The 26,891-nt window shown below is 36.5% G+C and overlaps 1 protein-coding gene across 4 annotated transcripts in view; it reads right to left on the reverse strand.

Moving 5' to 3' along the window:
• The window catches only part of LOC131431153 (protein eva-1), a 443,272-nt gene that overhangs the window by 18,155 nt on the left and 398,226 nt on the right, over positions 1-26,891 (reverse strand). For all 4 annotated transcript variants that reach the window (XM_058596696.1, XM_058596693.1, XM_058596694.1 and 1 more), the window contains exons 5-8: positions 13,474-13,612; positions 8,046-8,195; positions 7,315-7,458; positions 6,863-7,141 (exon numbers count right to left, since the gene is read on the reverse strand). In XM_058596696.1, the coding sequence (XP_058452679.1) occupies positions 6,863-7,141; positions 7,315-7,458; positions 8,046-8,195; positions 13,474-13,612 (712 nt within the window). The remainder of the gene's footprint in view (positions 1-6,862; positions 7,142-7,314; positions 7,459-8,045; positions 8,196-13,473; positions 13,613-26,891) is intronic.

Here is a 26,891-nt window from a genome sequence, read left to right on the forward strand (position 1 = left end):
GATTTGCCATAAAGAAGTAATGCACAGCTAAGCGACTGGTTCCGAACCGGGAAATTTTGAGTTGCCAACATACGCTACGATTGCATCGGGGCATGAGAACCAACTGAGGTTGCACGGATATATTGGCATCACATAATAACTAGTGTAAGTCCATATTGTTACAAAAATAATCTATCGCTCTCCACCTCTCTCGTCGTTTTCTTCCAACCGGCATATGAATGACAAAGGGAACTATGAGCAAGCTTTTTTTTGGTACTGAAGAATAGTTGTAAATGAACGGAAATGACTAAATTCTGTGAAACAAAACTACCTTATAGAATCTGAGAAAATAATTTAATGAATGATAGTTTTTCAGTTTTTTCTTCTTTGTACCAAGAGGGTCGACTTTCAAATAACATTCGAATCTGTACGTGTATGTTTGTGGATTGGCGTGTATATTTGATTAAAATGTGCACTTAATTTTCTCGGCGATAGCTGAATCGATTATCGTAAATTTAGATAAGAATATAAATTCGTTTGAAAAACAGTGAACATCAGAAGTGTATATAACATCGATTCGAATAGCAAGTTTTTATGATTGATGATCAACCAATTGCCTATTAGTCACATCAGTTTGCGATATCCGCAACCAGAAGCCCCGCAAAAAGCAAAGTCTTGGCATTACATTCCTTTGGTGGAATTTGGCCTTTCTGTTTCAACAGACTTCGCAGCCGATTCTTATTGTACAGAATCATTGCATGGCTAGTACTATGGATCCTACTGACACTAAGAATCCTTCCAGGTCGGGACTCGAACATACGACAACTGGCTTGTAAGACCAGCGTCATATGCATTGAACCGCCAACCCGGGACGACGCCCCGCAAGTAATGTTCAAAAACCATCAAAATTGAACTTTCATTCCAGTTTGATTCTTTGATATCTACCTAGATTAACTCGCAGAAAAATGATTCAAATGGAAAGTCTCATGATGCGGGTCGGTTGCTTTAAACTCTACATTGCAAATATCGAATCCCAGCTCAAGGTTCCGGATTGGAAGTAATTACAATACTACGATATAAGAATATCCTAAATTCATCATGTTTGGATAGATTGAACTTTTCAAATCGAAGGTATTATGGTGCGATAAATCGTTTTTGTCTGATTCATGAACGTAAAAATGTTCATGCAATGATATAGATGACAATGGGCAAAATGCGATATCGGCAATTTGTAGATCTTATTAATTGATGACCTAACCAACTCATTTCGATTTTACTGATTTTTGATCCAAAAATTGTGAAAGTGATTCGATATTACTTTAGTTTGTGTTAGGCCATGATGATATCATCAGGGCCACCAGTGAACATTTTTCAAAGTAATATTAACAAAGTTGTTTATTTAGAACTACGTAAAAAATCATCAGATCAACATAGTATAAAGTACAGCAAGAACTAAAGATAAATCGATAAGAATTTTTTTAGGATTTTTTTTCTCTATTTCCAGTAAATCCGGGGTCCGGTAAAACTGAAGACGTTATTTTCAAACAGCAACTAAAAGATCTATAAATCGAAAAAGTATTGAGCTTAGTTTAGATTTTGGTTTTCGTTTTTTGCAGTGTCACTTTTGAAGAAGTTTTGAAATTTTTAATACTTATCACTCTGTGTTTTCGGAAACAAAAATCGTTCACCGATAAAATTGAAAAATTCAAGCATTCATTTGACTCCAAGCTTGTGAAAATCATATCCGAGAAAACATTGCAGAATTCAATGAACTGAGTCGAATGCTATATCACTTTTTACAATATTTATTCGTCGAGTTTTAAAGCTTTTGCCTTTCCTTTTTTTTGTTCGTAAGAGAAAAATGGCAGAATCATATTGAAAAATATTTATTTTCAATTTTAAATCTATATTTGAAAAAAAAATTTTGCACAATTTAAGTAGGAATTACTTAGGAACGTTCTCTATTTTAATCAACTATCAAATTATTGTTTTCAAAAGCATCTTCAGGTCTGTGAAGATTGGAGCATAGCATTTTTCGGGTTGAAAGTCAAAAACATGATCGACAAAAGTGTTTGAACTCTTTTTTTTCTCAATTCTCTAGCACAGTTTTACCTGAAACATAACTGCCTTCAATATATACTTTTTTCTTTTGATTTGGAATCATATTTATAGTATAAGGAGATATAAATATTATTATTATTATTATATTCATTTTACTCCAAGCTTGTCAAAATCATCTTTTAGGAAACATTGCGGATTCAATGAACTGAGTCGAATGCTATATAACTATTTCCAAAATTTATTAGTCGAATTTTAAAGCTTTTGCCTTACCTTTTTTTGTTCATAAGAGAAAAAGCGCAAAATCATCTTGAAAAATATTTATTTTTAATTTAAAATTTTTATTTGAATATAAACTTTACACAATTTAAATAGAAATTGCTTAGGAACGTTCTCAAGTTTAAAATTTAGGCTGTCATTTCAAATTCAAACATCAAGTTATTGTTTTCAAAAGCATCTTCAGGTATGTGAAATTAGAAAAAAAATTTGTTACTGCTCTTTATTGAAGCATAGCATTTTTCGGGTTGAAAGTCAAAAATATGATCGACAAAAGTGTTTGAACTTTTTTTTTCAATTCTCTAGTATAGTTTTAGCAGAAATATAACGGCTTTTAATATAATATCTGGACTTGCTATAATATTAATAAAATCTGAATGTTTGCTTCCGATTTGGAATCAAATTTATAACATATTGAGATATAAATATTAAGATCACATATAATTTTGATAGAATCCTGTTATGCTCTGTTGATCGGGATTTCTGTGGAATTCACTTCTTAAAACCGTTATAGAAATACACCCTTGAATTTAAATTTGTCATATTCCTCAACCTGTAATATCGAAACTGGAATTGCGAAATCAGAGCCAACTGAAATTCAGCCACAAGATTTTTCACTTGAATATGTCTCTATATGTCTTAATAGATGCCTAAATAACGATACGGATTCTCATTCAAGGGTCGAGGAACAGCATTTTGAAAAATCGTTCAGTAATATGCATGCTTGTGAGGTGGATATCAATACCAACCCCTAGTTACTGTTTAACCATCAGCATTATTTATTTTTGTTTTTCGACTACTTGATTTCATACTTACTTACTTTAAAATTTATGATTCGCTTTATATGAATTGTGAAATTCTAATCTAATATTTCATCAGTATACAACGAAAAATGAGTAAAGAAACCGCTGAACGAAACAGCAGAAATGAAAATTTTAGAAAAAATTCTAAGAGACGGGACTTTAATCCGAAACTTACTTTTATTTGGATGAATTATTTGTTAATTGATCCCCCCAAAATGTGATGAAACACAACATAGAAACCAATCCAATTGCACAGAATTATAGACATATTCAGATTTTTCTTGGTGCATGGTTCAATTTACAGTCTCACCCCTGCATCACTTTAAATTGTGAAGTTTCAGAGAAGGTGTGATTGTACACTAAGCAAATTTAGAACATCGTAGCATTCACAGTGTCCGGGTTAGCCGTTTAGAGTACAAGGCGCTCGATGTAATGAGTTATAATAAGTCGGATGATACAGTAATGGTATGCATGATCAATTTTTCTAATTGTCTTGTATGTGACGATGCGAAATTGATACGAAATCTTCAATACTATTTGAATTTGTTGGCTTTGGTTGGTGGTGGTCAAACAAAGCCGCTTCGGCTGTATAGGTTTCCGAAATTCGATTTCGGATATATCGGAATTAATTGCGTTGCGTTGCGTTGTGATCATGGCGAATTGCATACTGATATCATCATGACTTCTGCTGCTGGACAAATAAGAGTTGCAGATGAAATAGTATTGTGAATTGATACCGTTCCAACTCAAACAGGACATTTCAACAGCATGATAGCCAGCACAACCGGTCGCCATCATCTCCATCGTTCACAGGGAAGGATAGAGGATAATGAGGAGAGGAAATGTTGATGCTTTACATACTTTCCGGAAGGACGACGGCTCATCACTTATTTCATAGATGTCGCGGAGATTGGCGATTTGGAGATTTGTGTAGATATGAGGTCTAGGGTTCGCTTTTAGCGATACGCTCCTGGTTTGAGTTGGAATCAAGAATGAAAAGTTGGTGTTCATCATTAAATGCACACATAGAAGATCTTTAATGATGTGGACGTTTTATAAACCAGTCACAATACGAACCACATGAAATACTAACTAAAATTCACTATCGCTTAGCACAAACTTACAGTCATAAAGATTACATTTTTTAATTTTCCTTAAAATGACAAAAAGCCAATTGTGAAAAAATTTGACGGTAGCGAGAATTTTTCATGTCCGGAGCTGATGCCTACTACGATCGTTCCGATTCCGATGTGTCAAATATGTGAAAACCTTACGAAAATACCGGAATTCAGGTGCGAAAGACCAGTTTCACTGTTTTGTTGTACAATTTTTGAAGATAGGGTGGACGTTCCTCAAACGGAAAACGCAGATATGTTAAGGTCAATAATAAATTAATTGCGTTAACTTGGCTGTGAGTGCCTCATTACAACGGTCGGTTCACCATGACTTCCTAGCACAGATTGTAAAGTGGAACGAAATTCATACGGAAAATTAAATTCACGTATCACAGCGAACACCGGAAGTCAACACTATCTACGTTGACCCACCGGAAAACGTGCGTTCTTCATCTCTAGCGTAGCTGTCGGTGCGAGCTTGAGAATTTGTGCACAACAACAGATGCCACCGGAAATGCTGGATTTCGCACAGCAGAGTGCAGCAGACACATTCAAACTCCTGACCAGGGATATATTTGGGATGTTGAATCAAATTTATGTCATAGTTATTGTGATAAGCTGTACAATATGCATACAGACATAGGCTCGATTGCTCAACGGGTCAGCTATTTTGCGGGCATATGAAAGACGAAATAGTTCCATAAACTAGCTTTCATGAAACTTCCTTACAATACGATTCTTATTTGGCTGAAAGCCAGCCAGAAAAGCGATCGGAACTCATGGCACGATGAAACGAGCTTGGTAATCCACCGAGCGTTCCTGCGAGCAATATGAATTAGATTCGCGTGTCTGTTGGTATGCCGCAGTGCATGTTCCCCGATTTTTCATCCGTTGTAGTGGCGGTGTCGTGCATCGTAAGGGAAATTAAAATTCGTCGTTAATCTTTTAAACATGTGCTTGTTCTACAAAACGATATGATTTGCGATTGAAGTAAATTAAACCAGTTTAAATGATTTTTTTCAGTTTTTTGAGTTATTTGTTATTGTTATAATGTTATTTTCACACTTTTCGTGCATAATATATTGTAATTCCAGAACCGGAAGTTGAATCCAAATGAAATTCAGTGACTTTGTATCTTTCATTTTTTAAAATTATTATTATGTAATTCCGATTTAATGTAATTATTGTAACAAAAGATATCCATCATAACACAATATTACGTGCGATTTGAAAATTTTGATATGAATATAGACACAACTTATGCAAAGGTTATATGCACATAGCTAGAATAAGCGGCAATAGTAAAATGATTCTATCGCAATTATCAACTGCCTGTATAGAATCGGATCACGAAACGAGAATAAGCGACCGTTTGTTGCTTCAGAGAGGATCCCCACAGCAGCGTGCTAACCTTCGATTCTCAGAAATGTCATCGAGAGGAATTCGCTCTCGCACTGGTGTCGATTCTATGTTAAATGAGCCATGCCGGGTTTTTGTTGTTGCGATGATTTCCGTTTCTCTTTGATGGCACTGATTCAATCGTGTGAAGAGTTGCCAGTGAACGTTATTTGAGACGATAAAAGCCATCCTTGATTGAAACACTTCAATGTTGTTGCAATATACGTTCAAGTTGAAAAATTTCGAATCTATTGGTAGTTATATTATATACAACCTTCTACAGATCACTGAGCTACGAGCTTTCAAAATACGAGAAAGGCAAACACGCGTCATGAGTTTTCCACTTTGATACTCGTTGATACCAATCATTTCAGAAATGTTTAATTTTGAATTATTTGAGATGTCATACAATTGAAAATTGTGTCATAAAACTCTGATCATATTTCTCATGGCATGTAGCAAAAATTATGTTGATGCGTACAACAAGATATATTCATGATCAAAAACTTTTCAGTTTTTCTTTGAAAAATAAAAGAATTTAAGATGTATTATTTTTGTATAGACAATCTGTTTACACGAAAAACAAGGAGTTTTAATGTCTGCTCTAGATAGGAGAAATACCCAGGAAGAATTCTTAGTGACAGTAGGTTCGTAGCACCAGCCATGTAATGGTTCTGAACTCTATGAATCGGCTGTGAAGTCCACATTAGGAATGTAGTACCAAGGTTTTGCTTTTTAAATAGAGTTCAAACCATCGGTAAACGTGACCTCCTTAGACCTCCGCCTTTCACGCAGTCTACTTTGGTTTGATTTCCAATCCCACACAAAGTGTCAAAAAGTTTTTCTAACCCAAGAGGCTAATGACATAAGGTTAAAACCTAATCTAAATAAAAACAAGTCTCCTTATTCTGATTTGTTTCCATCAGTAGAATAACGTTAATAATAGTTGGTTGAAAATATATAGGATGATAAATAATATCGAATATCGCTTGTTTTTAATGGCTAATCTGTGCATACTCAAACGATATTGTCGAGTGGCGAGATTTTTTTTAGTTCTGCATACGCAAGTAAGAGGATGAAGTATATGGCTCGGTGGTTTCTCTTCTGGTCAAAAAGATGAGTGCAGAAGTAAAATTGTACGCTAAGGTTAAAGTCAGTTACTATTCATACAGTAAAGCAATTTCAGCATAGATGCTGGCCGGCGGATAATTGATTCAGATAAATTTTACTCACCCTCGAAAGAGAACTCATCGTCCTCCACCAAATCTTGTATCGAGCGCGGTGGCACCGGTGGAGTACTACTTGTGGCCACATAGCCTGGAATATCTAGCACTCGATTATTGGATGGTCCACCTTGTAGCTTCGGTGCCGGACCGGGTGGAATAGCGTCCGATTCACGGAAAAATTGGTCCTCATCGTACAGGTCGTCGTGATCTTGCTCCAAGTCACTCTGTAGCGGTTCATCTGGTTCCGGTGCAGCTTCAAAACGATCCTTGAGCACTTTCCGGGGTACTGCTCCATACGAGCAGAGAGGCCAAATGATGTGTACCAAAATAGAAGTAAACGGTATAATGGAAAAATAATTTAGTTTAAACTTGTGCGATAATCGTGCTTTGGTGATATAGTGGAAAATCATAGCAAAGATTAAAATAGCTCAGCGGAAATATAATTAACATGATACTAACCACATGTGTAAACAACTTTTAAATACATCCTCGAGTCAGGACGACACGGTTTGCCGAAAGTTGTGCTGTCTGCTGACAGCGTGCATTTTCTCCTGCCGTGGCATTTTTGCATAACAGTCTCGGTGGCATAAGATGCAAGACATGCTGAAATAACAGACGCCCGTCAGTTCATAAACTCATTAAAATGTATTGCATGATAGGTCGGTATGTGATGTGATGTGCACGGGCATTGAGCTGAGAGCTTTTCCACGAACAGTGCGTGGTGGAAAACGGTAGCTCCGGTCTCAGCACAATCATGCGTCGTCGTGACTAAAGTGCCATCGTCGATGGTTTGCCAAGGATCGGTTCGAGCCAGAAATTTACACCTCTAATTGATTCTGTTATCTGTTATACAAGCGACAAATTGGATAAATGGCGGTCGGTTACATTTGAATAAACGAACACTCTTCAATTATGAATATCACCAACTCAATAAAGCGATGAGAAGAGTAGTAAACTCTTAGCTGGCATAATTTACAGTTTGTTTAATGAAGTGAGGGTTGAAATCCGCGGCTCGGAAACTCGTATGCGTATATTCAATATGCATTCAATTATTATTGAAAAGCAATGTTAGATCAATTGTTTGTGTTATTACATTTTTATCAAAGAGCTACGCAATGTTTTACGGTTAATATATTTTTAATCAAATACCAATTTGTAGCCGAAGAAATAACAAGGCAAATTATACTTACTCTCTTCTTTCACTCCTTGAGGCTGTGAGCATTGTAAGCTTTCGTACTCGGTGCGCCCGTAGCTAGCACTGTAGATGGCTATCCTCGAATAAGGGTTGCAAATTAATTGTATTACATCGTTTTCACAGGCTATTTTGCTTCTGAACTCATCTGAAATTGGAACGAAGGCAAAAATAGACATGTTTGAATTTAGATTGGACGTCATGGAAGCGGCCCTTGGATATGGATTTCGTTTCACGAACTGGTTGGCATCGGATTGCACGATTGTAAATATGAAACTGCGAAGGCAAAAGCACTTTTTTTAATAACTTTGTATAATTGAAGGTAGGTTCTAGGTCAAAATAAAAAAAAGCATTAGGTAAGAGAATTTCGACACGAAAATTGGAATACTTGCTTGAAACATTAGCTGTTATTTGGGAATGGAAAATCTAACATCAATCATATCTAATAGAAAAATCATTCTAGTGCAAGAGCTAGCTGATTTGTCTGCTTTTATCAAAAGAGTTATTACAACAAATTAGTTAATTCGAATATTCATTACTAAATCGTTAAAACTCTCATTCATTTTGCTATAATATTTGAGATTAATGATATTGGTTTTATTATGGCTATAGGTATAGTAAGTAAATTTTCTTCTTCTTCCATGAACAATTTTGGAAACTAGAGGTTGAAAAACGTCAAGCATATACAGAGATGATATTGTAAAAAGGATTGCTATCGAGCAGGATTCCAGCATTCATTAATAGGACACATTACCGACGTTCAACATTTCAACGTTTTTCAAAAAAGGGCGAAGCCAACATTAACAACAAATTGAGAAAAACATCGATGAATATTTCAATTAATATTTACAAATAATCGTATATTCTCAGATCAATGTTTGATATGTCGATGAACAATTTTTTCCATTTTCCTCCTACATTTACTGAATAAATCAATATGAAAAGAGTTTCGTCCTTTTTCTATTTGTTTACTTGTATGCGTCCTGTGTGAATAATAAAGTTACGCCCTCCAGCATTTTTCGTGAAATTTTCCGGTCTCCACGACTAGGACAAATCTACAAGTAATTTTATCGTCTCATTTACTATTTCCAGTAGTAAAAATTTCGGAAACCATCTAAAATAATGAAAATAAATAGTTTCGCCCTACCTTTCTAGCAAATGAAGTATCGCCCTGTATCTTGGCATGGAACATGGAGGGCGAAACTTATGTAAACAAATAGAATGACAGTTTCACTCTTTATAGTTCTTTGAGTTTTAAGATTGAGATTTTTGTATTTGTGTAGAATTCGCATTTTTAGACAAAATTGTAGGATTTTGAAATATGTATTCGTAGGAAAGAGAAACTCGGTTTGTTTACTTTTCAAAGATTCGCTCTTCTTTGAAAAAGAGCTGAAATGGGAGAGCTCAGCTTCCAATTTAGACTCGATACACATATTTTGGTCTTGTTCATGCAGAAAGAATTTTCTATTACTGTAAAGACTGACTTTTGAATCGAGGCCCGTAGGGCAGATTGCCATATACCACTAGAATTAGTTCGTCGAGATCGCTAAATGTCTGTGTATACGTGAGTATGTGTTCATCTCTGACTAAAATATGCACTTGATTCCTCGGAAATTCCTCGGTTATCCCAATTATTGATGAAAAATCGTACTTTCTCATTGAAGTCATTAAATACATTGATATGTGCCCGAAGTTGCAAAAATATGCACTCAAATTTCTCAGAGATATCTGAACCGGTTTTGATGAACTTAGTTTAAAATGTCAATTTTTTCACGATCCCACATAGTTTTGTAAGTTGATAGACAAAATTTTTTTTGCGGTTCTGCCGGTTCCCCGTTCCCCGTTCCCCGTTCCGAAAACAGTGGTCAAAACCTCCAAAACAGATCCCACCACTTTTCCACAGAGATGTCAGAACCAGTTTTGAATACGACTTACTTTACTATGGGACGCCTTTTCAAAATACACCCTCTGAGAGAGTGATAAGTCTTTGATCGCGAATATCTCTTGTTGTATTTAACGCATCAACATAATTCTTTCTCCATATAATCGGAAATATGGTCAGTAATTTATGATAAAATTTTCAGTAGTAAGAGACAACCACTAATAATTCAAAATTGAAGTTTTCGAAAATGGTTGGTTTGAACTAGCATTGAGGTAAAATTCAGTACCAAAGTAGGGCGCGCAAAATTTTTAACCGCACGAATTGAAAGAATCATCGCACACACTTTATTATTTTCTGTGGTTGAGTGCAGTAGGCTTATGACATTTTTTTCTTATAAAAGATATTTTTATTCAGGCCTATTTGCGTACAAGCTTTACGTGGCCGATTGAGCTGAGTTTTCAGCTAATTTTTTTTTGTATTGGATCTCGTTATCACCCTTTTTCTAGGGGGAGAGGAGCTTCCATTTCCCTCTTGCGAGGATTGAGGTGCAGTTTGTTTGTGGTTCGTCTCGTTATCCATTGCCGTGGTATTGTTGTTGATTTCGTTGCTAGTTGCTGTAGATGCGCCTTGTTGTACATTGTTTGCAGTTGCTGGTTTGGTTGGATGCAGCTGTTGTATTTTGTTCTACAGGGGTTACGTTGGATGGTTTCGTTGAAGAGGATACTTCACTGTTGTTGGTGACTGTCACAGGATTACTGGGGTTGCTTGGGGTTGGTGTGAAGGAAGCACCGTTGTCCTTTGGTGTGGTTGTCTCCTTGTCCAGTTTATCACATGGCTTACCTTAATGAACAGTTTTTTGGCAATATTGACATGTGGCCATCTGATTGTCATAGGTAACAAGTGATTTGCACGGGATTCATGTATCCTGACCGAAAGTTACATAAGAAGGTATAGGCCTTTTCAAGCGCATGCGTAACAAACGTACGCCATTTAGAATACCGGGGAAAAAGTTCTTCCACTTTTCCTTTTTGATAAAGAGAATCTCTCCGTATTGGGACATAGTTTTACGAATATAAGGATCTATGACGCTTGAGGGAAGATCATGCACACGCACTTCTATAGCACTATCTTCCATACATACTGGAATGTTGTACTTAATGTTCTCGTGCTCCACATAGTGCACATTGTTATTGTATTTTGCGAATTGAATTGCATCCAACTCTTTATAAAACTAGATGTAAAAAACATTATTTGTCTTATTGCATTGAAGTAAATGCACACGTTTAAAGTCAAGATGCATTTGCTCCTTAAGCAAACCTTCAAGTTCTTGTATCGAAGGTCGAATTTTGCACTGCCTGAAGACAACAATAATTGTTATCTTTCGTACTGGCGGTAGCTTTTGCTCGTTTGGTTCACTTATTTTCGAGGTGGTTCTATTGTTCACCACACAATACTGTACTTGGTTTCTTTCGTCCCGAACGTAAGCGGTTTTGTTTTATCGACTGACTTGGATGAGATGTGAAAGCGAACTGAGGCTTATGACATGTTTTGTTCGTTAGTAGAACACTAGCTATGTTTGCTTATAAACCATGAGTAATTTTTAATTGGCCGTCCACTCAAATATCTAGTTTATGAAGTGAATATAATCAGTATATAAGTGAATAACGTTTAACTATTTTTTTTTCGAATTTTTGAAGGAATTATAAGTACTTTTTGTCCACGCTTGGTGAGTGGATATCAATTTATATTTTATAATTCTGAAATTCGGTTTGTGGGTATTCTTTAAAATCGCTATACAATTTGTATTTTCTAGACGGGGTTGACAATTATATTATTGAAATAAATGTCATATTATTCCTTAAATTTTAGAAATCCAAGACGACTAAAAACGATTTGTGGTAAATTTTTCAGTTTATGAATGAATATGAACATTGCATTTTTGATTTAATTGGTCTTGTCCCCTACACAATCTTGTAATTTATAGCTTTCGTAGGTTCCCCTTATAAATGTACTCGTATTCACGTCATCTAGTTATTTCTCTGACATTTCCACCCCGCTTTTTTAAAACTTGATACTAAGAAAAAATCATGTGAATGTACACATCGGTAGATACACGTAAAAGGAAAAAAGCGAACTAAAATGTTTATTCTCACTTCCGATTTGCATATTTCAACAGATGAGTAGTTCTAATAGTTCTTTTGTGGACAAGTATAGCCCTTAAAAGAGTTGATGTGTAGAGTTCTCACTATCGTTATTTACTTTTCGGTGTGCTTCGAAATGATGCACTTGCTATATTTGCTGCTCAGTCAACTGCGCAGGCTAGAATGAACGGAAGGAATATATCAAATGGTAACCTTTTAAATCTTAGTAGATAAGACAGAAATGAAATGTCGCTTACTACCTCAAAACCGTTGTCCTACGTTCGAGATAGGCAAACATGAGTCATGAGAGTTTCTCTTTTATTCGCACTGATACCTTTCATTACATAATAAATTCTGATAGCGATCGCCGCGACTTGATCTGAGAATTATTGGATCATAAAGTACGTCCGTTAATCGACTGAGCCACAGAAGCACACATATACTTGACTGGTAAATGTGGCATATAAATTCTTACAGTCGCACTAGCTAGCCGAATGCAAGCAACAGTCGAAACCATTAATTCATGCAAATCCAACATGAAGTCATAACAAATGAAATTTTCAGTCATTTGTCAAATTAGGTCTTTATGAATTGCATCGTATGAGGAATTAGGTCACCCGTGAAATTCAAACTTCTGTGTGTGTGGCCTCTTTTACGTTTTAGTGGGCCTGGGAGCAAAATTGATTTGTCGTGCCCACACTGCGGTTCTGGTGTGGAGACGTTTCAATGACCCGTATAATCGGGCAAAAATGAACGATATTAATAAAGATAATATTTATCTCATAACGCGATCGGTACAATTTATTGGATTTATACTTGCTCCGCGAATAACGAATAAAACCGGAGCACATGTTTTCCCTTCTCCTACTTCCAAGTATATTTCGCCAGCATATTTCCACGCACAGTGTACAATGATCTACATCCTTTTTTAAATACTTAGCCGCCGCAAAAACTACTACAATCATTGTTTAAAGAGCTTGTTGTTAGCGAATTGATATAAAACCTGGAAAAATGAATTTTTCCATTTCTTACCAGATAAACTTGTTCTTAACGACTTCCTACAATAGATTCGGAATGGGAGTGATTAGATCTGTTTTTCTTTGATGTTATTGAATACATGCCGATGAATTGTAATCGATATTCATGTTCAGGGTAACTTTTCGCATTCCTTGTAGTTCATGCATTTTTATGCAGCAACAGTAGAAGTTTTTTTCGTGACATTCCAACTTACTATTAAAACTCGGTCAATTTCCCTGGACACGAAAGAAATAAAAGTAGAAAGACAGTCCAGCAGCCAGCAGTATAATTTAAGTGTTATTGTCGATTTCGTCTCCCATTTATGGATTCAAGTGCAGTGAGCCAAACCGAAACCGAACGGAACTGAAAAGCGTATTCTTACTTACATGGTCTACACTTATAAGCTACTTCCACGAACTTCCTGTGGCCCGGGCAGGGATCGCCACCGAAAGTTTTTGGCGAGGCAAGAAATTTGCAGTGCCTTTTCTTTTGGCAAGCTTCCACAACCGTCTGCAACAGAGAATACTGAAATGAGAGTAAAAGAAAAGGGACGTTTTCAGATAAAAGTGCTAATACTCGGCTATATCACTGTCACATTTGGATTGCTGTAAACACACCGAGAGCCGTTGAAAAGCATGCTTAGCTTATTAAGCAAACGAGTCGCTAGTCAGTAGAATTGGTGATTGGTGGTTATAATCAGTATTAGCAGACAGCTGGCTGTAAGGTTGGTTACCTTCGGATGAGTGTCCCGCCAGTAAAATTTACAACCATTTTTATTCTTAGAATTTTAATTAGATCCCTCCATCAACCAGTGAGTTCTGCCGTACAAACGAGAAGATTAAGGCTATTCTGCTTTCATTCTAGTACTAAATTATACAGTCTTCTGTTGAATGAGAACCACAATAAATCAAAGCAAAATAAAGTTTTCCAGATTTCCTACCAACGTTGAGGAACCATCATTTCGACGAATCGTTTCGCCAAACTTGTTAAGATGGCAGTTTTTAACCATGAAAATACATACCAATAACCGCTGCTTTGTGCAAGGTTGAAGCAACGCTAAGTTCCAATTAATATACATAGCTCTTTAATTTATATCTTCAAGGGTTTAATTTATTGAACTTATTATGATGGTTCAACACTGACATCATCGCGCGAAAATCGAATATCACTGCCTATAACATTTACAACTGAGTGTCTTTCTTGGTTTAAGAGCAAATGAATAAGCGTTAACGGCCAAAGGATTAGTTTTGTTCCGATTAGGATCAATAGCAATCAATCTATAGTCTGCAATTAACGAGCATAAGCAGGAGTGTTCGTAAAATCAGTTTAGAGTTAATGATTTCTCATAAAAATGATAAATAGCTGAAAAGTGGTGCATAAAATTTTGAGTGTGATTCAGACGCTAAATACACTTTCATTCATCGACGGAACCGGCCTAGAACCGGTGAAACACGGTTCATGATGATCATAAGAATTTCAATGAATACGTGATTGTTCGAAATTCCGTTTTACAAATAGTTATTCCAATGTTTGAAATTGTTTATTTTATTTTGTTTTTTATTTTATTATTATTGTTTGATTCCCACTGACTGTAGTCTACATGAAATATTACCTTATATTATAACGATGAACTATTTTTAATATTATGAATCGGCAAGATGGTTCTCCGGATGGTGCGGATAAGGTCCAAAGGTAGTACGATGGAAGCGAGGTACGAGCAAGGATCCATGACGCAGAGATCTGGATGGCACTCGGATGCATAACGATGACAATAGATTAGGGCTGTCGACTTCTCCATTCAAAAGCTTTGCAACAAATCCAGGCTGTTGGATACAACGACGTCGTAGAAGAGTTTCCGCTTGCAGCGAGCATCATACGGTGGTAGATTTAACGGGTCACGCCAAGGAAGGTACCGCAATGCAAATCTGATGAACTTGCGCTGCACGTTTTCGATCCTCAGGCTCCAAGTCGATTGATTAGGATGCTAAACAATTGAAGCATTCTCCAGTATTTGCCGGTCGGTTCAGGCATGTTCGAGAAAATTAGCGTATTGGAAAAACTGCGATTTGTCGGTTACGTAACATACAAGATTACACCTTCGAAAATGTTCACCATAACCCTTAAGAATTCGATCCATGATTAAATAGTAACTTTTGAATAGGCCAAACTTTATCGAAATCTGTTGCGCGATTTGCTCGTTATGTCACATATATTGTTTTAAATCCGGATCGTTAAGTGTCGTCGATTTGTCCAGAAATCATATGGAGAAAGGCAAAACGAACCAATGTCTCCTCGAGTCGTAACTATAATTTTTTTTTGTCCGAAGAGCTACGTTATCAGTTGAAATTGCATAAAAAGATAACCAGATAACTCCTGAATTCACTGAACTGTATCGGCGCTGGCCAGTCTCCCGTACGTAGATTGTTTTAGGGATAGGAGTAGTTTGTTAATCCAACACTAGTTACTAGCGACCGAACATATAACTGCGCACTTCACAAGTATCACGGGAGAAATTTATTTGTTAGTATAACTTTAGATTCAAGGCGATCGAATACATCATAAAACTCATGCTCGAGTGAAGTATTCCATAAATATACGATATGAAAATACTGGAAATTTTACTTCGGTAAAAAAGGTGTTAAATTCAAGTAAAAGGTGTTGTTTCACGGAACTAGATTTTCCAAATGAAATCGACTTCTACCGTAAAAGTGAGTGAATATGAATTATGTCAACCGATTGATTCATATTGATGACACAATGAAATCATCCGAAGGCGACAGATGAGGTAAATGTAGTAATTATTCTGCATATTAAATCAAATCTTTTAGAGAGGTCTAGGTTAACTAGGTTAACAGTTTTTGGGCGTACTTCGATAATTTAATATTTCCATGAAAAAGTAGGTTGATTGGTTATTTTGGTTAATCTGGGCATGTTATTGAGCTTGAGCTTGAGTGAATAGGATTTAGACAATATAGTTGATTCATTCTACTGGCATATTCCATAAATTATAAAAGTCATTTTAAGTCACTAAATAAAGGTCCACAGATATCGTAGTTTAAGTTATGCAGAGTGATCAAGTAGCTCGATCAAATTTACAAGATAGATGAATCCACTGAAAGCTCCGGTTTTCAGTGAATAATGTTGTTATTGTTGATATTGATAACATATTCAACAGCGATTGGATGAGCAACGTGGATGTCATTCCATACAAATAGTTATGAAGTAGCCGTAAAAATTGGAGAGCTATCATCAGAAGAAAAATTAATACCGTTTTCGTTTATTGATCAGAGCAGCTCGAGAGCTGACCCAGAGTCGCCAAAACAACTTTTGATTAGTTTGTTTCAGCAACTTGGAGTCGCTCTAGATCGGACTTCAGTCGCGTAGTTTCGCTCTGAAAATTTTCTCGGGTCGCACCACGAATCCATGCGAGTTTGTTTATTTTTTCTTTTTTATATGAGTTGTTGTTTAGGGCGCGTACCACGTGTTCGTTTTACTCGGAGTCAGAGTCACCCGTGTGTAGGTTCTAAAACGAAAACGGTATAAGTAAAGAGAATTCGCCGTCTATCAATTTTACAAATATCATTCTGTAAAATACTATTCAAATCAAATCCAATAAATAAATATCAAACAATATATATGAAATAAAACCTAGAAAACCTGTTCTATTCCTGTCATCCTAGTCTGATTATATGATTATTTAATCCTAGTCTGCTTGAAAAAAAATTGAATTTTTCAAGTTCCAGAAAAGCGACAACGGCGGATTCCGACGCCTGAGGCACCTCTAAAAAAGTATACATGAAAAAAAAACACTCGACTTCGGAAATCTCAAAGCTTTCCAAGTCTAAGATAGATTTAAAAAAAAAATTCGAATCTGGCAAGCAACAACAACTTTTTCCTAATTCTCTGAGTTATGCGGCTTCATTTAATGCGAATTTCTGAATTTATGCACATAAACATGACTTGAGAGAATCCAGTTCAGTTTAACATGGCTATTAACAGTCATCAAACGGAATCTGTCAGCAGGTGTTGAAGTATTGATTAGGGAGCCTTTATGTAGAGGGTAACCAATTATGTAGAGGGTAACATTGAAAAAGAATAATACTAAGTCGATTTGAATACTTAGCTTTTATGCTCATAGTCAAGTCCGTTTGAGCTCCGAGAGTCTTTCTTGTAGTAAAATCTCCCAAAGGAAAATAACGTATTCTTCACTACACTAGCTAAACAAATTGAGAGACACGCATTGGAATAAACCGTTTAGGATGTTGTTCAATTAATAGAAAAACTAGTTTTCAATAAAAAAAAACTTGGCACCAAAATTTTTGACATCCGACTTTGGCAAGGCCTACTCCTCTCCTTCTTTGGTTAATTGGGGCATTTTATTTATGAAAAACTATCTTTTGATCGATGTACTGAACAGATTTGAAAAATTTTAAAAAATCTGATAACTGATAGCATTAAAAGTGAAATTCCTGCTATTGTCACCCAGTGAATGTCAGGACTCTGTCTTGGCTAAGGTTTTTTTTTGCCGGGACCCAGTCTTGGAAAGTTTTTAACGTCTGATTCCGCATGGTCTCTAGGTTGGTTCTGTTTGGAGACAGCTAATTGATACTATTAATCTTCGAGATAACTTTACCCTCCTAATGTTTTCGTGGTCTTATGATTTTAGAAATATGAAAAGGTGTTTCGAACTATCTATGATATAGTGAATCAGGAATTTGCAACAGCTGCTTGATACAGCTAAGAACGTAACTGGATTTATTTATTCAATAAATTTCATAAATGATAACCCTCATGAAAAAATTAAATGCAAATCCATTAATTATTATTATCCACATCAGTGCAACTCGGGACGGCATTTTTCAACAACCGCAACCGGATATTTTATGGTAAGAAATATTTATGATCCAGACAACGGTGCCCTCAATGTGATAGCCTTAACAACAGTGGTAGAACTTACAGTCTTGCTATATCATGAGGTTGAACTGATTGATGGTTTTTATATGAAAATCAAGCAGACATAGCGAGAGGTTATGGTTTTTATGTGCTTCTATGAACTTGACAAATCTGCATTCCTTTTCATGTTCTCAGCATTAGTGTGATCTACTTCTTACACTGTGTTCTTTTTGACTTATGTACTTGTTGAATTTATAAACGATTAAACAAATTGCTTTGAAGCTCTAAGTTCTCACCTAGGACAGTGAAATTTTACTATCGAACGTAATGCGATTGGAATGTTGAGAAATAAAAGTAGTTTGGAAGTAAACTGGTACATCACTCGTGCGCCGTTAGCCCGCCTCTATTGTTTGTAATTGAACATTTTTGTCCGTGGGACAGCCAAATTTTGCACGGATCAAGACTGCTGCCACTATTTCAAGGTGGTTCTGGAGTGGTATGTTGGCAACAAGATGGATTTTGTCGCCAAACTTCAATAAATTCTCCGAATTGCCCGTAATTTCGATCAATCGAAAAATACTGGGCAATTTCACGAACTTAACTTTGACCAGACCCTGTCAGCTTGGAGCGATCTCAATCTTCAGTTCAGCAACGCCATCGCACGGCATCACATTCAACATATCATGTCAATTGTATGGGTGCGCAGTGCTGCTGTTTTGGCGCGCACGAATTTGACATTTCTCTTCCCTACTTCTAAGTACAAGATTCGATGCGAACTCGCCTGAGGGCACCATGTTCGCAAAAAAGGATGTTGCCAATGATTTGTTCGGGAAATGTGAGAGCTGGATATCTTGTTAATATGATGTCTTTGCTTTGACGAAGCAGCGGAGCAATGAAGAATATATGGTAAATTCGGGAAAATTGAAGAAATGCGCTGATTTCATCAAAAGGAAGGATCGAGAATTCGATTCGATTTGAATAAATGTAACAATCTAATGGTGTTGCTTTAAGTTTTAATAAAAGTTCTTTATATCGACCATCAATGGAAAAAAAGACTTGGTATTAACATTTCTGTAGTGGAATTTGACCTTCAGTTTCAACAGACTTCGCCGCCGATTCAGAGTGTACAGAACCATTGCAAGGCTGGTGCTACGATTCTACTGACCTTACGAATCCTTCCAGATCGGGGCTCGAACATACGAAAACATAGCTCCCCCCTCATCAATGGACTATCATTGTATAATTGGTAATCACTTTTTTGACTTTTCAATAAAATATAATAAGAACCGTTTGATTTTTTGAAGAGCAGCAATGCTCTAATCAATACGCTATTTTTTTAAATAACATGTAAACCGCAATTAACCGTAGATGATACGCGATGCAACGACGTAACGCCAATTAAGTCAAAACTTATCCCCAGTTATTTGCATTACAGATTGTTCGCCGCATGACGCTTCTCCGCAAATTTTAAGTCTATGAACCATGACATAAGTTACCCAGTCCATTAGGTTGTTTGTATTTATCGTCTTATATGGAACACACCAGGTTGTATCTTTAGGTGTTTTGTTTGCTGAGTCCATACAATATTTTGTCACCCAACCTGGCAAACCCGGCACCAAGCACACAGAGCAACCTCGAATGTGCTGGTCTGAGCATGACTACTTCAGTGCTAGTAGCGTACGGTGCATGTATGGGAAGGGAATGTTTGTTTTTCAATTAGCTTTTCTTGGCTAATTTCGACCGAAAGACTTTGAGGTATAGTTTTCCCCACAGTTCGGTTGTCTAAATTGCTTGTTGCATGTGCTGGGATGAAAAGTAGGTAGGTAAGACGATGTTGCTTGTGTTGATGAGATTGCACAAGTTTTTGCTGAATCTTATTTGTTCTATTAAACTAGCTACTAGGCGTCAATAAAACGTTGCAAAAGCAGTTTCCAATACATACACAAAATCGCATTAAAGAAATGTTTACAAAATAAACTAAATCAACTATCAGTTTAAATTTCAGAAATACGCTACCTTTCGGCAACCAAAATCGATTCAATTTGCTTCCCGTCAGCGCAATAACCACGACCCAATTACTAACGTGAAGATCATACCCGACATGACCGAATCGCCTTTTTGCTGCGGTGTCTTTTTAATTGGAATTAATCCCTTTATCGCACATAGCAAACGCAGTAAATATGACCGACACGAAACTTTGCTGTAGTGGGGCTCAAAACTTGAAAAATTATTATGCAAATACCAGCGATTAAATCTTATTCATCGCCATTATCGCTGACCAACAGTTTTCGCTTAACCAACCAGCGTACCACCTACGTGAGGTAGTGGAAATAAATTGCACCGTAGACAGCCGAGACTGGTGGAGAATAAATGAAGGGGAGAAAATGAAATCTTCCTCGAATATTATTTATGGTGATTGTTTACTTCCCCAATTTTCGAGTCCCGACTGTTTTAACACCAAAATGTTCAAGTATCTAAAGCTCTGTAAATTTAGTGTCAGCACTAATGGGAAAACGATGCATTGTGTTACTTTGAAAAAAAAGTATCCCTGGTGTAGTTTCAGGGCCGCACGGTTTTTGCTGCTCCGTCACCAGAAGCATGAGAAGCACCGCAATGCCTGACATTGTTTCTGCAGGATTATCTGAGCTATTGTTTACCCTGCTAAAATAACTTTCTATTGTGTTTGCCTAATGGATAGAATCAGATTGATTAAATTTCGCGATTATCTGGCTGGTGGTGCTTCAGATTATGTTTGTGTGTTCACCTTCAGGACCGAAAACTGTTTTGCTCGCTTCGAATCAGTTGTAAGCAAGTGTTGTACTATTTATTCAAGTGTTTGGAAGCCGTTGGTAATCTTGTTCGTAAATAGCATCTGCTCTCGTGTTTTGATTATTGTAGCAAAAATATCTCTTTTGTGAATCCAATCGTATTAAATGACCTATAGAATATGTTTCCTGTTTTAGGGGCATTGATGCAAAACATTCTTGGAGGTTTCCTTTTTATTGCTAAAATTGTCACTTTTGCATAATTTCAAAATAACTGAAGGAACACAGTAAGGCGTGGAACCAAATAGATCAATGAAAACCCGGATCATAATTATATTAACAAGTGAAACTAGAAAACTAAGCCGGATGCAAAATAATAGCCTTCCAAGCCAAGTTGAATTATTTTCCATTTACTGCTTGATCACATTAAATAACAGATTTTAGTTTTCAACACATATCTTTCTGTAATTATGGAATCGGAGGTTCGATTTCCATGAAATTTTGGATTAGTTTTGAGTGTATCGTCGCTCTAAAAGACGGTTGGAAATCGGATAAATTCTGGGGTCACGACCAAACCATCTCTGACAGAACGAATTGAGTTCCATTGTAAAGCTGTTGACCACTTTTTTCGGAACCGGTGCGACCAGAAACTTACATCCCCTACAAACCGGACTAGTTTCAAGTAGAATTTCAAATATCTTTTACGTGTTTTGCAACATCGCTCTAAACGACGAGTTATCAACATTCATGACTCAGTATTTCCTTGTCCGGAAGACGGGTCTAGATAAATTTCTGACATTTTTTTGGAACTCTAAACACATAACGCAAAGTGCAATTAAGTGTGAGTGCTCCCCTTAAGAAAATATTGAGATATTTAAAAAAGTATGAACATATTTTCTTAGAAAATGTACGTATTTCATTGCAATATGACTGAGGAACATAATTTTTAATGATTCATTTTTCTAAACAACCATATTCTCAGCTTTTTCGTTTGCCTTAGATATAATGTCCTCATTGCATAGACAAGTGGGGGCCTATTTTCTCAGTATGGGCGATTTATACTACTTTACCCTAGACTTTAAAGGAGAAATTCCTTGTAATACTGGAACTGGAATTGAATTAATTTGGTATGGAATCGAAAGACCATTCATTAGAACCATTTGATAAATCAGTCCAGCTCTCTCTGAGAATTGTGAGTGACATTATTTTACGCTTGCACACTTTCACACATACACATGAAAATGTGAATCAAGATTTCCGATTGTGAATCGAAAAACCGAACACCGTGAATTAAAAAATTGGGTAACAAAACTAAAATTGTGTTTATGTTTTGAATTTTGGGAAAAAAAATTGAAGATCTCTTAAATTCTAAGTAAAGCCATTTGTGCCTTATGATAAAAAAAGAACCGGAATTTTCATTTTAAAATTCCCGCGCTTGTCCAATCGGTAAAGTTTTATTCTCTCAACGTTGGCAACACTTTTATACACATTCTGTCAAATTTTGACGCATATCGCACGATTAGTTTTTGTTTGGCGTCTATACAAAGAAGTTGAAAAATTTTCGTGTGGCGATTTTTACAATGGATGAAAATTTAGAACAACGTGCGTGCATCAAATTTTGTGTTGCAAATGGATTTAAGTGTTCCGAAACGTTGAAAATGTTAGAAAAGGCCTTTGGTGAATCGTGGCTAGGAAAAACACAGGCATACGAGTGGTATAAACGCTTCAAAGGTGGTCGTACAAGCTTGGATCATGATGAGATCCCTGGCCGCCCAATAAGATCTGTTACTGAAGAAAACATTGAATCGGCGAAGCAAATCGTGTTGCAAAATCGTTCTGTACCGATTAGAGAGATTGCTGTGTTGTTGGGCATCTCTTATGGATCAGACGAACACATTTTAAATGATGTTTTGGGTTTGAAACGCGTCGCTTCTCGGCTGGTGCCAAAAAATCTGAATTTCATTCAAAAACAGCGTCGTTTTCATGTGACCTAAGAGATGATTTCCAACGCAGATAGTGACCCCACATTCATCGAAAGCATCATAACTGGTGATGAGGTGTGGATCTATGAATATGACGTCGAAACCGCACAACAATCGACCGAATGGCGCTTCGAAGGCGAGCCGTTGTTCTAAATTTTCATCCATTATAAAAATCGCCACACGAAAATTTTTCAACTTCTTTCTATAGACGCCAAACAAAAACTAATCGTACGATATGCGTCAAAATTTGACAGAATGTGTATAAATGTGTTGCCAACGTTGAGAAAATAAAAGTTTACCGATTGGACAAGCGCGGAAATTTTAAAATGAAAATTCGTGTTCTTTTTTTATCATAAGGTATGTTATTGAATTAATGGAGCGAAAAATTCTATAAAAACCTGTTTTAATCCTCCTAGTGGTGTAATGATGCCTTTCTCATATCAATCATACTATCATATATAATACTGTGGTAATCTTCAAAATAATTTTTTTCGATTCCTAAAAAAAATAACCGAAATCGGTATGTTTGACCGTCTACTGATAAAAACTATTAATTGGAGAAGATTTGAGGTCGATTTAGAAAACTTTTTACGGTTTTTCGCCCTGTTCAGTGATGGTGTACAATTTTTAACACACTTTACCCTATATTTACGAATCCGGAAATCGGATCCAGATGAAATTCAGGAATTACGTATGGGACCACAGGACCTTTCATCTATGAGAAAAGCTAGAAAACATATTTTCATTTTTTTGCACATTTTACCCCATAACTCCGGAACCAGAGGTCGGATCCAAACAATATTCAGGAATTTTGTATGGGACTACAAGACCTTTCATTTAAACCCAAGTTTGTGAAAATCGGTTCAGCCATCTCTGAGAAAAGATAGTGCACTTATTTTCACATTTTTTGCGCTTTTTACTCCATAATTCCGGAACTGGAAGTCGGATTCAAATAATATTAAGGAATTTTGTATAGGACCACAAGACCTCTCATTTGAATCGAAGTCTGTAAAAATCGGTTCAGCCATCTCTGAGAAAAGTTAGTCCAAAAAACGTGCTTAATCCACCTAGCCATATTCGAACGATTATCCACCTAGTCATATTTGAACGATTATGTTGCCAAAAACGAACCGTGCTAAAATCGGTCCGAGGCAAAATATCTTGCTGTACACAGTCTTTTGGGTACTTAGAAACAAATGTATGTAACAGTATGAAAAAAACGTGTTTTATGTTGCTCCCAAGCATTTCTTTGCCAGACAGCGCTCAAAACTTCTACTGCTGGAATAGGGGAAAAAGTCGCTTACACAGAAATTTCGATATCTCCGTTAAAAATGGATGGATTTTAACAATCTATGGCTTGTTGGATAGGTATTACCGTGCGGAATCTAAGTCTGAAAATATATTCTGTTTTCAAGGTCAATTGTGACATAAAATTTCGTTTAACTCAAAAAGTAAACATCCGATCTCAAAACCATTCAATAGCGTTCTGGGTGACGAGGAAACCTTTCATTTGCGACTAGTTTGATCAAAATCGGTCAAGCCATCTCTGAGATCTCGACCTCTTAGTTGACAACACACATACAGACACACACATACACACACACACGGACATTTGCTCAGTTCGTCGAGCTGAATCGATTGGTATATGACATTCGGCCCTCCGGGCCTCGGAAAATATTTCTAAAGTTTGAGCGAATTCTAACTGACATGCAACGTTACATACACACATACGCACATACACACACATACACACACAGGCATTTTGCGTACTCGACGAACTGAGTCGAATGGAATATGACACTCGGTCCTCCGGGCCTCGGTTCAAAAGTCGGTTTTCACAGTGATTGCATAATCTTTCTATATGAGAAAGGCAAAACTTACTCGAACCACCAGCAATGAGATGATACCTATTTTTAGCGCTCCACATGTTTTCTAAACAGCCTTTTGGTGTAATTTGGAATAGGGGGCAAAGTCGCTTACACAAAAATATCGATATCTCTGTTTAAAATGGGCTGATTTCAACAAACTATGGCTCGATGGATAGCTATTATCGTGTAGTATTTAATTTTCAAAATATAACACATGGATCAATAAGTCCCGAGACTAAAGCAGAGATGGCGCTCGTAGTAAACCAGTAACCACGTCTTTCTAGAGTACTAACCTTTGCTTGAAACGGGTCAAAATTTAAAGTCGATCCGACCAGAAACAGCTGAGTTATCGAGGTAGGAGTAAAGTCGTTTTGTAGTTTGTTTAAAAATGTAAAAAATCGAGTTTCGTGTTTTGATAAAACATTGTTTTTTAATGGGTAAAAACACCGTGCAAGCAAAACAATGGATTGAAAAATCTTATCCGGACTCTTGTCCATCAAAAGCAACGATTTGTCGGTGGTTCGCCGAGTTTAAACGTGGTCGTACTGACACAAATGACGCGGAACGCTCGGGTAGACCTGTGGGAGCCGTTACACCGGAAAATGTGAGTGAAGTGACAAAAATTGTAATAAAAAATAATAAAGTGATGCTCCGTGAGATTGCTGAGATGACACAGATATCATATGGAAGTGTATTTACTATCCTTCATGAAAAATTGAGCATGAAAAAGGTTTTTTCCAAGTGGGTGCCGCGATTGCTTTCGATGGAACAAAGGTCATCGCTGAAACTGAAGCTTATTTTGAAGCGAAAGATAATTTTTTTTATAAACATGGTATTGAAAAATTGGAAAAACGTTGGAACCATTGTATCACCCTAAAAGGTGATTATGTTGATGAATAAAAACAAAATTTTGCAAAAAAATATGTTGTTTCTATTGTTAGTCTCGGGACTTATTGATCCATGTGTTATTTTGTTTAAAAGGCCAAAGGTGACAGATATTGTCAAAAAACTGTAAACTATTCCATAAAAGTTTGTATAACTCGGAAAGTAATCATAAAATCTAAAAACAAAAAAAATAGCGTAAATACTTCTTGGAAGATCTCTCATTTTCATTTCGGATCCAGAGGTAGCGGCAAAAAGTTCTGAAACAGAACGCATACAGATTTACCTGAGATGCCTAGGTCGATTTTCACAAATGATAGAATGAATTCAAATGAAAGGTATCATCCGAATCCGGCTTCTGGTTCCAGATTTAATAGAATTTTTAAGTGCTAAAGATCTCAATCAGTTATACACGTTTATGTTCCTACATTGATTTCTATTAGAGTTGAAGAAGCACTCGTCATTTTTTGTAGAGTTGTTAGGTTGATGAGGGCACAGCGATTCTCGCAACGTGGCAATTGAAGACTATTCACCCAAGGCCAACAAAACATAACCCGAAATTGTAACTCCGTATTCAACAAATACTAGTGCGTACTAGTGCAATGAAATATTTCTTAAGACAATAATCATCGTTAAAACTTGTGCAGAGACAGGTAGAGCTCGCTATTAAAATGATGCTTACAGACAGAAGTTTTCCAACTGGTAGTATAATTATTATTGGTGACTGTGCCCGAGATCAGATTATTGTATTACATTTCTTAACGTCCATTTATAGATCAGAGCAATCCACAAGATTTGATGATGATGTGATAGATTTTGGTAGGTGGTCCGTAATTTCTCCTATACTCCTATTCGTGGAGTACGAAAAACATCTTCTAGATTTGTAGGTCATATTAGTTGATGATCATACAAACTTACTTTGGCTATACTGGTTTCGGTTTCAGGTGTCGGAAAAAAATGGTCTAAAATTCCAACTCACATAAATTTCTCACAGCTGATTTACGATTTGGGAACAGAGAATAGTTCGAGGCAGTCGTATCGACTTCAGTCCATTGTCGGGTAACCGTTCATTGCTCTGGTGTGAATCCAGCCCAACATGTATTTGAAGTGCGCTTTGCATTCGTCGTTTTAGTCCTAAATAAGTATGTGCGGGATACAGCGGTAGGATATCTATCTCGTTTGCAGAATCTTTCCGGTCAAGCAGTACAATTTTATGTATCATTATTATTGTCGTTTATTTTGCTACGGTTTTAATCTCCATTTTATGCAGTTTTGACATTGTCTCAAAAACCATTATCTCACGGTGTTATCTGCAGGATTAACAGCTCCATAATGTTAATCAAACTTTTTTTGTGTTATGTCTAATCTGTAAACTATGGATTTCATAGCAGGATCGTTATCGATGATAAGAGAA

The sequence above is a fragment of the Malaya genurostris genome, chromosome 2, assembly GCF_030247185.1.
Source record: "Malaya genurostris strain Urasoe2022 chromosome 2, Malgen_1.1, whole genome shotgun sequence".
Taxonomy (NCBI): domain Eukaryota; kingdom Metazoa; phylum Arthropoda; class Insecta; order Diptera; family Culicidae; genus Malaya; species Malaya genurostris.